Here is a 17,527-nt window from a genome sequence, read left to right as displayed (position 1 = left end):
GTGTGATTTACAACAAAATATGCAACTGACTACACTGTGAAGCTAATTCAGACAAAACAAACACAAATAACTCATATCCATTAACAGTACATAATAGTACTTCATACAGTAATTGACTTACCGAGTTCCTTCAAAGACGCCATAATTAGACCTCTGGGAACTGGAGCTATACAAGAAAATAAAAAAAAAAGAAATTAAATTGTATGTTTATATTATGATGATGCAATAAAAGATTTCAACAACATATTTCATATTAAAAACTGAAGCCCTCATAAGATTCATAAAACTTTCCCAGATAGGGATTAAACCTTACATTACTAGTGGGTAGCCAACTGGCTCAATAACAGAACACACACTGTCAAAACTGCTGACTCCACCTCCACCAGTATACCTGTCACCAGTGGAGTACAACAGGGGTCTGTGCTGGGCCCCTTACTATTTGGCATCTATTTCTCAGAAGTCCTGGTCAAAGAAGACGGCCTTTGGCTCACCAAATTCACTGATGATTGCAAACTGGGAGCAAATCACTGAGTCCCCCAATAATGTCAACGTATTACAAGAACGGCTAACACAAACAAATGATTGGTGCCAAAGCCATGGTCTACAACAAAATGCAAAAAAAAAAACAAAATACTGACAGCACTCCCCTGAGTTCCAACCCAGTGGTGCGAGATTTGGGAACACAGGTTGATAGCAATCTGATCTTCGACTGTAAGGAAAGCCTTCTACATAGCACACCTCATAAATAAGGGCATAGCATCCAGGTCAAGGGCTGCTATAACTCCATCGTACTCGACTCTTTTCAGACCACTAACAGAGTATAATGCACCCTTTTGCACGTATCTCACCAGACACCTTCAGCAGGTGGAAAGACCTCAGAGGTTTCTAACTATGAAAATACAGGGATTCCAAACCATGGCGTACGTGGACAGGCTGAAAACCCTTTCACTTTACTCTGTATCCTACAGGCTGTTGACAGGTGACTTGTGCCTGACCCATAGAGCAATCCCCAATCCTGCCCTAATGGAAATGCTGCACATCCATAAGTCAAATGGCTCAAGAGTCACTCTCTCTACAGATCTCAACCTAGCTTGTGACATTAACAGATCATGCTGGAGAGACAGATATGTCTCCCAGAGACTGCCACTTTTCTGGGATAGATTCTCTATTTACGTAAAATAGAGCTCCTCAGTGACCCTATTCAAAAGCAAATTTGCTTCTAGGGTGGCACCCTTGTGCCTCATGGACTGGGGTAACCAGTGTTGATCACAGACCTGCTCTGTTCATAAATTCATTCTTAATTACCCAAAAAAGAACAAATGGGGGTACTTGGGATTAACATGGCTAGGCCTGTAAAGGCTATAGAGTCGCTAATCTAGTAACCTCCTATGAATCTATAAGCCTGATATTTCAAGAACAGAGTGTGTAACTGGCTTGCTGAGAAAATAAATAATCTGGAAACACGAACGTAACCAAATAATGGTAAAAGTTATATGTACATGATCAGTGCCAATATCTGTGAATTCATTTTAATATAAACATGCTTGGTTGGTTCAATGACCACTCACTGAGTACGTTTAAAAATAAATTATACAGATGTCTAAGACATGTATGTACATTTGCAGTGTACATTCATTGAAGAATATATGCTAGCCATGCTATTAAGCAGGTGGAAGTGACCCTATAAACCAAACAAACATGAAAAGGCTGAAAGTTCAAAAGACAAACAGTATGCTGCCTTACCAATAAATCTGTGTGTCAGAATATGAGAATAAGAACTTAGAATGCAAAGCATAATCACCTTGCATAGTGCACATATTCAAGCCCTACTAACTTGCTATGACTAGTGCTGTGAGATTATTATAATCTCTAAAGAATTATGCAAACTATGTATATCTAGTCTGACTGAAAAACAGGATGTCCTACTTATGCACCTCCAGTATCTGCTAAATTCATAGGATATGAAGTGAGAAATAGTGCAATGTAATATTATGTTGTTACAATTTAAAGATTTTAATAGGTGTATACACACAAACAGTCAATAAAGTACAACATTTAAAACATTCAGTGTCCTAACAGTCTAACACTGTATTTACAGCAGTACAAACTGCCAGCAGGATAAGTCTGCATATACATCATAATTCTAAATGCTACTCATATGCCACTAGTGAGACATAACAACTAATATTTAATTTCTCATGACAAATCATGACTACAGGTATTTGTACTTCCTATAAAAATGACAGGATGTCAGGTACTATGAAACACGTGCAAAATAATTTACATGGAAAATGTATTTTTTTTTTCCGTGGAGCACAGTGTCAAAGATGTCATCAAAGCCAGGTTACCCCATTGGTCAAATTTCCTCACCCATCTCTAAAAATGGCACCTCACTTTTCACCCACGTGTAGGGTGCAAGTCTCGTGGGACCAACCCAAGTGATAATAGCTACAAAAAAAGAAAGAAGAACAAAGATATTGGGAGCAAATAACTAGAAAGGGAAAATTAAGTTTGGGAAGAGGCCAAGAAGACATTTGACTGCAGGCTAGAGACTGCCTTCCCTATCAGGGACTGACATCAGAGTATAGGCAAAGAGAAAGGGATAGAGGAATCCTAAGTGAAAGACGTGCTCTGGTAGAGGTTTTAATTGAATCTAGAACAGAAGCTGCTGTTAAAAAAGGGATAATTAGTAGGGTATATAAAAATTGCACTATTATAGGAATCAGTCAAAGGACTTTAGGAAAGACTGAGAAGTGAGTGATTGGCTAAGCAATTCACAAGAAAACAAGGGGAGGGTGCATGTATGTCTCCCAAGTATGCAACAAAATCTAGAAGGTTTAGGATTTTTGCTTGAAAGTGTTTGTATAGGTATTTTTATACCCCAAGCAGACTCCGAAGAATTTCTCCTCAAGTAGATGGCAAATGTCGGAGGTGTGATGGAGAAGAAAAAGGTAAATGGGAACTTAACTTTTGGGAGTATAATGACTTAACAGACTTCAAAAATTCCCTTCAGAGTACTCTGTCAGAAATACTGGGTGAACAAATGGACGTAGTTAAGGAAATTAATTTTCTGAGCTGTGATACAAGATGTGAATTGCCTAGACATATTAAGGCCCCTTTCCAAGTTTAATTCTGGTAGCTGCCAAAAACAGTTACTAAAAAATGGAACTCAAACTCTAACCCAACTGTATTTGAAATACTGAATATTGTAAGAGAGAGTGAGAAAATAACTGAAAGTGGGATCTTTAAAAAAAGGGTAAGAGCAAATTACATAGAAAATGGAAATTGTGGGAGAAATACATGCAGAATAATGCTCTGGAGAAGGAGTGAGATTTAAGGGATGCAGGAACTGAGCAATTTATGTAATGTTGGATTGGTGAGTTATACAAAAAATGTGATTTACAATGGTTGTAACTAGGAATATGTTAATAAGGTTTGTTTTCTTTTTATAAGACTGCATGTTCGTCTAGGTCTTAAGTGATAATTCAATAAAGGTGTTAAAAGAAGAGTAGGCAATAAATATATAAATGACATGCAAGGAGTTCCCTTTATTAGAATACTAGAGGAAGCTAATACAGCACAGTTGAAAACTAATGTAATACTTATGCAACCTAAGAGGGGTACAACAGTCTTATTCACTATGAGTGACTCCTCTATGGCACAATACACATGATGGAACCATCCAGCTGGTATAAACATTTCAGTATATGTTAGTTAAACTCTCATGGAAAATGCTGCTGCATGTCCTTGAAGATTCAGCCTGAAAACGGAACTATATTGTGATATCTATGCTGTAACTTGTCAATGCTTTTCCACTACAGGTGAAGGCTGCTGTTGTTTTCTTTAGTCATCACTGCTTAAAACAGTATTTTTAATTGTCTTGTTGAACACCCCCTCCCATTTCTAATTAGATCTCTTACATTTACTCTCACTAACCTAGGATCTCTCTTACGTTCTAAAACTCCTCTTAAGCTATGCACAATTCCTCTCTTCACTTTCTGCCCCTAAACTCTGGTCCAGCCAACAAAGGAATTGATGCTCTAATTATTTTTTTTCTACATAGTGCCCTTGAAATATGTACCCCTTACAAAGTCTCCTCGACTCTCATGCATAAAAAACTTTTTTCAACCTTTAATATTAAATGTCACCTAGATACTCACAGCACTTCACTCCACCATTCTCCCCTACTCTCTCAAACACTCCCCCTTTTAACAATATACTTTACTTTCTTTCTCTGAACTACACTAACCATAAAGATACTAAATGTGATACTGAATCAAACTTTTGTCTCCTGTCTACCTCTCCTTAATCAAACGTTCTACAGTCATGCTCCGCACCCCAAAATGTTTACAAATACTTCACCTTTTCTAGAAGCATCAATAACAAAACTGAACCATTTAAAGTCTGAATAATAAACCATAATTCAGACACATTAGCTATCTCAGAAACATGGCTTAAAGAAGATGACTTCTACTCCCCATTTACCCATAAGTGAAAACTGTTTTACAAAGGAACACCTCAAAAACTGGCATTAGAACATCATTCCTAATAAAAATGGCTTTCAGCATTAAAATGTTAAAATGTTCAGCATCTAGTTCTACTTCCAACTAAGAGCCCAAAGGGTTCGCTGTCTTAATTAGCCTGTGAGGTAATACTAAACCTCATATTGCTCCTGTGCATACCTCTCAACTGTTCGGATTTTCACAAAATGTCCAGATTTTTGCCTCATACACTTGGTCTGTTTCTAATAAAATTGTGTTTTTACTAGCAAATCAATGAGAACTGAAGTCAGAAAATAATGGAAGACATTTGAGTTTCAGACTTCATATTCTTCCAAAAAGTCATAATAATGCAAAAGCTGTTATTCTATCAACTTAAGTTTGTACAATCTTTAAAAAGTGTCCTTATTTTTGGGCTCTCCCATTACTTGTGGCTTTGTCCAGATTTTTTGCTCTAAGAGGTTGAGAGGCATGCTCCTGTGTGTTAACCTCATCTATCTACACCCACATTAATTATCTCCTTTCTTAAATACAATTGAGTAAGCCTCTAAAACAGTAAATTATCCATCCTGCCTCACCGAAGTGCCATATAAAAATGATCTCAGTACTTGCCCATCCCAGTCCTCATTCTGGGCAAAAATGACTCCTAGACCTCCCAGTAACTAACATACTTAATAGATGCCATGGAATAGTTTTGCTATTTAACACACTCAGTTATCATGTCCTGTTTATCCTTCTGACCTCAAAAAAGTTCCACTAATCACAACTGATAACCACACATTTTCTTCAAATAAACAAATTTTCTTCTCTCTTCACTACAATGTAACAAGCTCTACCCTTGATATGCATATGTTAATCCCAACGATGCACCTTCCTTCTTCAATAACACTCAAGCTGCTATCCAAAATGTTATCTTTCGCATCTGGCCTAGGGGTAATTATTGCCCAATGTTTATTTCAGAAATAAAAAAAATGTGGATAAAGGGCATCCATCCATCCACAACCCCTTTTTTCCAGTTTTGCACATGGATTCAGGGTGCCACTTCACCAATGACAATCATCCATAGCCAAGGTTTACATTGCTGGGTGGTGAACTACTGGGTATGTAACTAAGTAATCCGGACCCTACAATCTCCTAACCCCTCCCACCCCCCTCTTTTTCACCCCATACAAAGGTGATAGATATCACTTGTGGTTTGGGCGCCATTTTCAAACCTCTCCCCTTGCTGCTTGGACCTCTAGACATGCTGTGTCTCTCCTGTAAGTCTGGTGATTTAATTCATAGATATTACTGAATGTACGATGTTTGTAGCAGACTTTCATCAAAATTCCTTGTTCATTTACTGTTCAATGATGATGAATTTTTCATCTGTTAACTAAGCACAGTTAAATCTACTAGCGCAATTATGCCTACTTTGTGGTTGCTTTCTGTTTGTACTCATGTGACTGGCAGCTATTGTTTGTTAGTGAATCTCTGGTTGCGTTATTAACTGTCTTCACAAACAGTCATAACCTACTACTACCGATATCTTCTTTTGGCACTACCATTATCAGGGTTGTGTTTTTATGAGGGAAGTTACCTATTAGGGCTGGCTTGGATTTCTGTTCTGTTACTGAGGCTAGATCATCTTTTACCAGATACAAATGCTGAGACGTACTGTAATGTTTTGTCCGGAAGAGCAAGTTTACCCTTGGTAACACATGCACCTGCCTCAGCCCTCCATCCCTTACCCCAGTGAAGCAGGCTTCATATGTCTTCATGGTGCATTATCGCATAGGAAAAATTTTCTTGGTAGCCTAAGAAATTTATCTGTTGAGCCGTCCTCATGGATGTGTCTTTAGTCCTGATAAAATTGTGTATAAAAATGTATGCAATTACAATGTTCGGCTTAAATGCCATGAAGCTGAATGGCAGATAAGACTCGCAGTTGACGGACCCGCAGGTCTTAATGAACAAATTAAAGTTTTTATCCTTGTGCAGAGGCTCTGATTTTAGGTGTTTATATAGGATTTTATATGAAGCACTATGGTCTGCGATTGGTCAGTAAGATCATCTGACATGGGGTGTATATAAAGAAGATCTTGTTTGCTGATTTTACCAGAAAAGGAATGTTTAACAAGCCTAAAATCTATGAAACATAAAATTGCATGTGCTCAATAAAGGAAAAAACTATATCTGGAGCTCAATATAAAGCACAATGATGTCCCTCTAACAGCTCATTCGTCCATTAGTTTGTGAACAGAAGAGATGGGGGCTGGTGGGCAGGAAGTTGAAAAATAATGTAAATGGACAACACAGAGAGAACATTATGGTAAGTACATAATTTCTTTATCTGAAGTTGTCAATTTTCATTCTATCCTCAATTGATGGGACAGAGGCCCCAGCTACATACAATCCCGGGTGGACTCTAAGGAAGGATATTCCTGAGCAGAGTTGAACCAAATGATGCTCTACCCCTAGAGACCAGATCCAATTTGTACTGGATAATAAAGGTATGGAGAGTAGCCCAAGTTGCTGCTGCACATATCTCATCCATGGGAGTTCTGGATAGAAAAACTGAAGAAGTTGCCATGGACCTAGCTGAATGAGCTTGTACCAGTTCTGGTATGGTAATATACAATTTGTTATAGATAAATGAAATACAATCATTGAGCCATCTGATTAACTTTACTTCTGCAACTGGTTTATCCAATTTCAATTCTGCAAAGAAAACAAACAATTGCTCTGTTTTTCCTGATTTTTTTGCTCTATGCAGTTAAAAATGTAATTGTCTGTGAACATCCAATAAATATAGCATGTATTCGCCTTTGTTTGCATAATTAGGAAAGAATACTGGCAAATTAATGGATTGATTGATATTAGATTTTAACACCACCTTGGGAAGGAAAGAGGCATTTGTTTGTAGCGTCACTCTATCCTTGTGAAAGATCAAGTATGGAAGTTTTGCAGAGAAGGCTTGAATCTCTGAAATCTGTCTAGCAGAGGTAATAGCTACAAGAAAAACAGTTTTCCAAGTAAGATATTTAAGCTTATATTTAGCTGCTGGTTAAAAGAGGAAATATATTAGCACCTGCAGTACCAGACTGAGATCCCATGGGGGAGTAGGGTCTTTAAACAGAAGTCTCAAAAAAGAGTACCTCGCAAGAAAGTTCTGCACAATTTATGAGAGGCTAATGAAGGACCTTCAAATCCAATGTGAAAATTTGGTATTGCTGCTAACTAAAACGTAATGGTTGAGGAACTAGCCCCTTCTTTCAAAGTAAAGCTAAAAAGTCAAGTATGTTATGTACTAGAGTTGAAAGGGGATTGATATGATTTTGTTGTGCCTATTTTTTCCATTTACTTAAATAGATTTTCCTTGCTGAAGTTTTATCAATGAGTAAAATCTAAGGGAAAATTCTAGCCAAGCTAGAATTTCCACTGAGTGACCCCTCAAACCTCTTGTATTAGAGTCACATGGGATATATGCATATAAATATATATATATAAAAAACATATAAACATCTTGTATTAGAGGCACATGGGATATATCCAAATATATGCATATAAATACATATGAGGTCAGATGGGTCACTCAGTGGAAATTCTAGTTTGGATAGAATTTTCTCTTAGATTTTACTGATTGTCTTAGTTTGTTAGTTGGGATATTTTGCAGACACCCTAATGGTAATGGACACCAGCTGGGTATAAAAGCCATGTGTTTCTAATGCTTAGTCAAACAGTCCACTTGTACTGTGCTGATGAGGCTATAACAAGGCTAAAACATGCATGCCCACAGATATTGTGGTTTGGCTTTATTGGCCTGAATTTGCCCATTAAATGACTTAAAAAAGTCATGGGCATTCAGAATTGCCATATAGCTGAAACACCAAATGTTCATAAGGGCCGTCTGCATATAATCCCATGTGCCTCTAATACAAGAGGTCTTAGCTTTTACGGATTGTTTTTTCTGTGTGACCTTTTGCTCATTGTTTTAGCTTGTTTGTTGAAGATTTATGGGAAGATAAAAGGATATGCTGGACTGGGAAGAGAGCACTGCTTATCTGTCTATTAATGGAACTGGAGAAACAAGGCCATCAGCCTGACATTTGAGATGTCTGGATGGATCATGACCACCAGGTGAGGCAGGAGGTCTGGAATCAGATCCAGAATCCAAGGTTGGTAAAGTAAGTGAGGCCAAAGGAAGGGAAACGAAACCTGTCAAGACTAGTAAGGTGCAATGAGGATGACTTTGCTCTTCAACCTGGCAACTTTTCAGAATTAGTGGGATTGGTGGGTAGGCATAAAGTAGGCCAAGGGGGCAATCATGAAGTAGAGCATCCCTTGAAGCTTCCCCCTGTGGAGGGATTAGGACAAACTAGTTGCTGCATTTGTTGGTCAGGGGAGGCGCAAAAAGGCCACAGCAAGGCTGGCCACAACTGATGAAAATCATTTCTGTCACTTTGTTGAGAAACCACTCGCGAGGCAGAAGAATGTACCTGCCCAGTTTGCCTGCTATCACACTGGACTTCCCTAGAATATGCACTGCTACAAGAAAGCGGTTGGATGAGATCACCCATTGCCATTCTCTGAGTGTTTCTCAACACTGGAGGTATGATTTGGTTCCTCACTGTTTGTTGATGTACCAAACAACTGACATATTGTCCATTTGAATAGCAATTGTTCCTGAATGTAGAGTATTCTGGAATGCCTGCAATGCCAACAACACTGCTCTCATCTCCACACCATTTATATGCAAGTTTGCCTCATTGGGGGAACAAGTGACTTGGACTGTCTGCCCCATTAAAAAACCCCATCCCCACTCCAACTGGGAAGCCTCTGTGATCACTACGTCCTTCAGCTGAGGGAGAATCAATGGATGGCCTTGTAGAACCTGATCCAACTGATTCTGCCACCTGAGATCTCTCGTTCACGTCTGAGTGATTCATACCTGAGTTGACATGGGTTAATAAGGTATTGACCATTGTGTTGCTAGCATCCGCTTGAGAATCCTCATATAAATTATGGTTAAAGGTACTAAGGTTATTGCCGCTGACATTGGTCCTAGAGCTTGAAGGACCTAGTGAATTAAAATATTGATACTGCAGATTATTTTTCTGACCTTTTATCTGATAGTTTATACCCTTGAGGGAGGTAGTGAAGCAGTCATTGACTTTGTGTTGAAAACTGCTCCTATGAATTCCAAATTTTGAGTTGATTATAGCTGAGGCTTGTTGTAGTTTATGGTTATTCCCAGATGAGAACAAGTCTGGAGAAACTGATTTCTTGCCCTCATCAACAGATGCCTGGTCAGGGAGGTAATGAGCCAGTCATCTAATGAGCTGCTACTATTGCCATGCCTTTGGTGAACACCCTGGGGGCTGTGGTGAGACCAACGGGCAGAGCTCTGAAATGGAAGTGACTGACTCCCAGCCAAAAGTGTAAATACTTTCTTGATAATCTGTTCATCTTTATGTGATAGTACGCATCCTGAAGGTCTATCATACACATCCATTCATCCTTGCCCAGAAAGGGGAGAATACACTGAACTATGACCATCCAAAACTTGGTATGTCGAACTGATTTGTTCAAGTTGCTAAGATCCAAAACTGGTCTCCACTCCCATGTTTTCTTTGGCACTAAAATGAACCTTGAGTAAGTTCCGGATTATATCTGGTCTGGTGGGACCACTTGGATTACTCTCTTTTTCTAGCAGTTTTTGCATTTGAATTGCAGCTTCTTCCCTCTAACTGAGTGGAGAATTGAGGATTTTTCTTGAGATTGGAGGTGGGAGGGAAAAGGGTATTATATATCCTCTGAATATAATCTTCTGCACCCAGGTATCTTATGTTATGTCTAGCCAAGGTATCTGGTGCAAGGATAATCAGCTCCCTGACTGCTTCCCAAGGTGGACAACTGTGCCTCCTTTCAGGAGCACTGGTAGGGTCTGTTTGAGAAAGAATCGATGGACACATGGTTTTGCAGGCCTACTCTGCTGTGGGGGCGAAGTTGACTATGAGAGTTCCCCCCTCTGCCCCTTGGGGATCTTCCTCCATGTGTGTCCTGGAAAGGACCCTGAGATTTCCTGAACCACATCTTTTGACCATCTCAATGACTGCTTGAAAACGATCTTTGAGGGGGTCAAAAAATGTATGCCCACTGCAGAGAGGGTCTTTCCATCCTTTTCACACCTGGATACATTTTTTTTTTCACTGTGGGGCCAAACAAAGAAGTGCCATCAAAGGGAGCATTGACAAATGAAGACTTGAAGGACTCTACAAAATCACATAAGCAAATCCAGGCTTGTCTCCTGATGGAGATGCCGCCTTTGACTGCATGCGAAATAAGACTCATGAATGAATTCATAATGTATATTGTAGGGGGAGCCAAATGAGAAGTCACAGATGATCAGACCTCTACAGAAATGGATCCTGAGAGGAAATTTGAAAGTTCCTTGATCAAATCACTCTGCAACCTAGTAAAATGTGCCAAATAATTTAGCGACCTTAGGGTGAAGGTCGGTGAAGCATAGACACACTTCCCAAACCTGTCCATCATCTTAAACTCCCTGTTAAGGGGCTGAACAGTGGAACTCTGTTTGGCAAGTTTGTTTTTGGTGGCTGCCACCACAACCATGGCATTAATGGGCACCTCCTTCCCCAAAGTGGTGCCAGAATCTTGTCCGGTCTTCTGGGCATGGGTTTAACTGGGTCGGATTTCTTCCACGTCCGCTGAGAGACCAAATCAATGAGCTCATCAGTGGGCAGAGTAACCCAGGAGGTAGAGAAGCCAGTACCGATAGCCTCCAGGAATACTGGCTCTTCAGATGAAGGGTTGCTGGGGGTCCAAATACCTCTCTGTTTTAGGATCTCAAGGATGTCTCCAAATGAGACTTCTTCTGGAGGTGATTGTGGGGACCCTTCACCTTCATCAAAGTCGGTATCTTCCATGACTGATTCTTGTGGAGAGTCCAAGTGCTTCCTCTTGCACTTCTTCTTAGGGACTTCCTCAGTGGGGTTCTCCAGGGAGATATCACACGAAACTGTGATTCCCTACTGGAAGCCTGAGATCTCCCTTTTTTAATTTCTCCAAGTCTTTTGTGCTTCTAATACCATGACAGGAATGGACCCCATTCCCAAGTCAAAGTACGATTAAAGTTCATGAAATTAGTATTATTTCAGTCTTTGATGTCAGCCAGAAGTACTCTTCACAGCACCAGCAATGTGCCCAGTAATGACTCATTCTGCAGTTCGTATGGAGTTACATATATTGGTAACATATCTAAATACGACTGTAGATTCTTTTTTATGAGACCCATTATTGGAACTGTCTGGATATCTTTCTTCCACACTGCTCTTGTTTCTGCCTACAAATCCTGACATTTTGTGACTTTATGTCTCTCTGTAGGAAAGACACTGTAGTCACTGGGTGTGGCGATTTCAATGATCAATGCTACTTCTGTCTTCTTTCATGGACCACTATATCTGGTTTTCTCGCATTTATCTTTTGAACTATTGGTAGTGGGTGATCCCATGTGAAGTAGACTTCATTATTTTCTATGATGATTTGTGGCTTATGTTTCCAGTGTTTTTCAGCCACCTCAGTACCATAATATTTGCACACTCCCCAGTGCAACAGTCTTACTACATTGTTATGCCTTTCACTATACAGTCCTTCTGCTATTAGTAGGTCACAACCAGCAACAAGGTGTGCAATGGTTTCCATTTCTGTTTGACAAAACCTACATTTATCTGTTTCTCCCACACGTTCAATAAACTCTGTAAACCAGCGTGTATGTAGCCCACTTTCTTGGGTCTCCAATATCAACCTTTCATCTTTTGGTTTTAATTCACCTCTCCTTAACCATTCCTGAATTCAATCCTGATCAACAGGAGGTTCTTCCAGGAGTTTTCTATACTTGCAACTATATTTATGTATTTTCCACATTTCATGCCTTCTCTTCTGAACCTTCACCTTATACTCCTTCTTTTGTTTTTTGGCACATTCAGTTGCTGCCTGATATTTATCTACTTCTGGTTTGATTTACATTCCCGCTTGACGCTGATATGCTTCTGTTAGACTAAGCAGGGAAGTCATGATAGATTTATTCTCCTCATGTTTCAAAACTTTCACTACATTTGGATCTTGTGAGGTCAGCAGATATGTATGCAGTCCCACAATTGCAGATCTACACATGTAATCAATTTCAAGGAGGCCCACACCTCCTTCAGAAGAGGGAATATATAATCTGGTATGCACTGATTTTTAGAAATCATTTGATGAGCATGAAGCATCCTTCTTGCTTTCCTATCTAATCTATCCAACACCTTTTGGGGCCAGTCAATCACTCCAAAACTGTAAGTTAGGACAGGAAGAGCAAATTGGTTTATAGCTTGAATTTTGCTTCTGGATGTCAACACTGTTTTCAAAATTAATTTAAATCTTCTAAAATATTCCTTACTAAGTTTTATTTGCATTTGTTCATATTTTATTGTTGATCCTTCATCAATTCCCAAATATTTATACACTCCCTCTTGCTCAAGTTCTTTTATATCACATTGTTGCCCCAAACTGATTTTCTCTAGGTTCTGCAGCTTTCCTGTTTTAAAGGTTGCTTTTGCACATTTATCAAGACCAAATGACATTCTTATATTATCTGAAAAAGTTTTGATTACTTGCAGTTGTGCTTTCAGTTTCTCATCTGATGAGCTATACCGTTTTAAATCATCAACAAAGAGAAGATGAGAAGTCTTTATACTCTGTTGTTTTCTAGAAGCCAAATTCTGTTACATAGACAGACAGCTTAATGGATTAAGGGCAAGACAAAGGAGTAGCAGTGACAGGGACAAATACTTCAGGATTGCAACACATATCAACAGGTGTCGAGGAACAAGATAAATATAGCCTACAGAAAAATGGACTACCAGTTAGAGGACCTGGATGAATAGATCTTGATACATACAACTTCTTAAAGAAAAACAAACCCATCATTCCTACAATTTCCACTATACCCAAGGTTCACAAAAGTATATTTAATCCTACTTTTAGGCCTATTGTATCAGCACATGGGTCCAAAACCCATGCCATAGGAGTACTTATTGACAGGCTGTTAAAACCATTATTTGCCATGGACAGCCATCTCCTTAAAGACTCCTGAGACTTTTTAGGGAGGCTTAAACATACCTTGTGGGAGAGTAATGCTGGGTTTCTGGCAGTTGACATTGTTGATCTCTTTTCTAGTATATCTATTGAGGAAGGCGTGCAGTTATTCCATGAAGGGCTTTTAAAGTTGCAATTTTTAGACACTGACAACATAAACTAGTTCAGGACTGTATGCTAATGGTACTAGAAAACAATTTTATATATTTTGAGGACAAACTCTAAATACGTTTCTGAAGTAGTTATAGGTTCAGCATGTGCTCCTATGTTCACCAATGCTGTTTTATATGCATGGGAACTTTTCAGTGTGAATTGTTTGAATTCTGTAAAAAATACCTATGCTACCTTCATTATTTTTTTTTTATTTTATGGTCAGGTCCAGAAGACTCTATGAGTAGTTTTAATGAGTATCCCAATACTACAACAGCATTTCTAAGATTTACTTATTCATTTAACAACTCTCAAATGAATTACTTAGACACTGTAATCTTCAAAGCAGATCAATAATTCAAGTCTAGTATTTATAGAAAACCTATGTATAGTAACACCTATTCATATAATTCAGGTTCACATCCACATCACCAGAAGGCCAGCTTGGTTAGAGGGCAGGCCATCAGGTCGACTAGAATAGTTTTGGACCTTGACACAATTCTGGAGGAAATCAACTTCTTCTTCTTCTCCTTTTGGCTGCTCCCATCGGGGTCGCCATGGTGGATCATTAGTCCTCAGAACAAATGGCAGTAGAATTTTACGGTGTTGAGTTGCCAACCCAGTGCTCAACCATCCTCAGAAGGCATACACATGAACACACTCAAACCTAGGGCAAATTCAGTGTGTCCAATCCACCTACATGTCTTGGGAATGTGGGAAGAAACTGGAGCACCCGGAGGAAACCCAAGCAAACACAGGGAGGGCATGCAAACTCTGCACAGACTGTATCCCAGCCAAGAATTGAACCAGAGAACCTCTTGCTGTGAGGCAACAATGCTAATCAATGCACCACTGTGCCGCCCTTTTGGAGGAAATCAACAAATTAGAAAATATGTTTTATGACAGGGGTTACCTAAGATTTATGGTTGAGAAGGTGGTAAGTGAAGTTATAGAAAAAAGGGAGCTGAAATTTAACCTATTTTGGGCACAAGCCTAAGTAAACAGGGTGATGGCAACATCTCCACCTCTGGAACAGTTATGGTATTGGAATTTAATAATGAATTTTATGACATTAGATCCATTATTGAGAAGAACTGGAACATTCTCATTTCTAACCCTTACATATACACAGTGGTAGGAAGTCAACCCAAAATAGTTAGCAACATTTTAAACAATTTGAAGAGTTTTTTTGAACACTGGGGAATGAATAAAGAGAGTATTACCTATGGCAGAACAGGGAAATGTGGAAACTGTAAACAATGCAAATATATTATTCAGGCTGAACAACTATTAATAAATTACAACAGTATCAGATTTATTAAAGGAAACTGGTCAACTACAGGGATAGTCTACTTAGCCAAACGTAATAGATGTCCAACATTTAACATAGCAAAGACAGATAGGGCATTAAGGAAAAGAATTTACAAGCACAACTACGACATTAAATCTAAAAGCAATGCTAGTGCTCTGTATAAACACATTTGTATATGTCCCAACTTCAGAGGTTTTACTTTTGGCATTACTGACAAGATTAGCATTAACCCTATTTGAACATTTGTTTTTGTCACGGACACAATCTTTTGTAAATTATATCAGCTGTAAAATTTACAAAATTACTGCAACTTTTCCCCCAAGACTCCAATGACAATGGGCTCTTTCTCAAATGGATTATACTGGTTAACAATTGTATGGAAGGAGTAATAGGTAAGCAAGCAATCAAGCAACTAGATAAATAAATAAAAGGATACTGTACTTGGTGCTGGTCAGAGAGGCAAAACAGGTCACAGAATAGGTTTCCTGAGTGTTGGAAAACTTGCCAAGCTACTTAATATATGCTGAGTTTACCAACCATACTGCTGGACTCCACTGAGCTGTGACTGGCAAGCAGAAAGTGTTTTAGGCCTTGTCCATTTCTAGACTCTCACCATTTTCTGGCAAAGGTGATATGATCATGTCTTCCCCCATACCAATGAACCACATCTCTGCAAAGCTGTTGCATTGCATGGTGAGAACTTCTTGAAAAAGGAAGGCCTGAAAAGACTGCACGGTCAGAGTAACAACTTTAAGCTCCAACATGCTGATGTGAAGGGACAATTCAGAAGATAAACAACAAGAACCATCTGTACACTGGGATGCACCACCATGGTAGGAATGACTTGTCTGCGATGACTGCCACTAATGATATGCATAGATGAAAGGGACTGTCTTAGGAGAAAGTAGCAAGTTAGTCTAAAGTGACACAAAAGTAAATGATGTCTATACACCTGAGAGATACGGATTTGATGGGACAGAGGATTCACATCTTGTGCTAACTGGACCCTTAAGATCCTCTACAGAATTCTCATGTGGTATATGGTACAATGGACCACAGGAAAGTACAGTTTTGTACAACTACCGTATATGTAGATGTTCGAGTGTATTAACTGTTGCAGTCATCACATTTGGGTTATCCCTGCCAGGGTAGCCCTCAGCCCACCCGAATACCAGAGGCTTAGTATTTCTGCACTGATTGCTATCACTTCAGGACTGACGTCTGGTCGTCAATAGTATAAAGTAAGGCAGCCGACGCCATTACATCAGTTTTTCTTGCGCTAACCTGTCAGGAGCCCGCAAGTAGGAGCCAGGTTCTGGTGGAAGAACCCCACCAGTAGAAAGTAAATACCAATATGTCCCTTGTAAGGAAAGAGAAGAAAAAAGGGGGATGGAGGGAGGGAAACCAGGACCGCAACAGTGAATACACTCGAACATCTACATTTATGGTAAGTGTACACAACTGTACTATGCTTTTTGTGTTTCACTGTTGCAGTCATCACATTTGGGTTGATTCCCAAAGCTGAGGAAAAGGGTGGAGGCAGTCAGTGAAACTAGGGGCTGACTAGGATGCCCTGCAAGACTGCAGAGGCAAACCCTGCCCTGGATTTGGAGAAGAGAGGCAGGTGGTAATGTTTGGTAAAAGTGTGAACAGATGACCAGGTGGCAGCCTCCATGATGTCCCTGGTGGGGACTCCTCTGAGGAAAGCTGCAGAGGTGGCGGCTGTTCTGGTGGAGAGAGTCCTGACCCCCTTGGGGGGAGACTTTCCATGTTGTTTGTAGCAGAAATGGATGCAGTGTGCTATCCATTTGGAAATATTTTGTTTGGACATGGCTTTGCCTTCTGTCCCTGTAGCAAAGCTAAACAGCAATTGTTCAGACTTTCTGAAGGATTTAGTCCTGTCTAGATAGAATCTGGGCTGTCTGTGCACATCAAGAGAGTGCACAATCCTTTCCCCCTTGTTCTGGGGATTAGGAAAAAAGGTGGGCAAATGAATGGATTGGTTGAGAGCCACACTGGACACCACCTTGGGCATGAAGGATGGGTTAGTCCTGAGGGATACCCTGTCAGCATGAAAGATGATTTAGGGTTCCACAGCCATGAGTGCTTGCAGCTCAGAGACTATTCTGGCTGAAGTGATGGCCAGAAGGAAAGCTGTCTTTCAGGAGAGAAATTTTAGTTCTGCAGAAGAAGCTGGTTTGAAGGGGGCAGGGTGAGCTTTTCCAACACAAAGTTAAGGTCCCAAGCTGGGGTTGGTGCTCTTCTGGGTGGCCGCAAGTTGCTAGACCCTCTTAGGAACTGTTTGATTAAGGGGTGTGAGAAAAGGGACTGCTCAGTGGGAAAATGAGCAGAGATAGCAGAGGCATGAATTTTAACAGAGGAAAAATAGAGGCCACTGTGTAGTAGGTCAGCTAAGTAAACCAGGATG

General features: G+C 39.8%; 1 protein-coding gene across 1 annotated transcript in view; it reads right to left on the bottom strand.

Moving 5' to 3' along the window:
* Positions 1–17,527, bottom strand: part of STAU2 (staufen double-stranded RNA binding protein 2) — a 3,898,627-nt gene that overhangs the window by 218,489 nt on the left and 3,662,611 nt on the right. The window contains exon 16 of the mRNA XM_044067226.1: positions 122–166. Within this exon, the coding sequence (XP_043923161.1) occupies positions 122–166 (45 nt within the window). The remainder of the gene's footprint in view (positions 1–121; positions 167–17,527) is intronic.

The sequence above is a fragment of the Protopterus annectens genome, chromosome 3.part1 (assembly GCF_019279795.1).
Source record: "Protopterus annectens isolate FY-2018-M chromosome 3.part1, PAN1.0, whole genome shotgun sequence".
Lineage (NCBI taxonomy): Eukaryota > Metazoa > Chordata > Ceratodontiformes > Protopteridae > Protopterus > Protopterus annectens.
The sequence above is the reverse complement of the archived record's forward strand: the minus strand, read 5'-3'. Positions and strand labels throughout refer to the sequence as shown.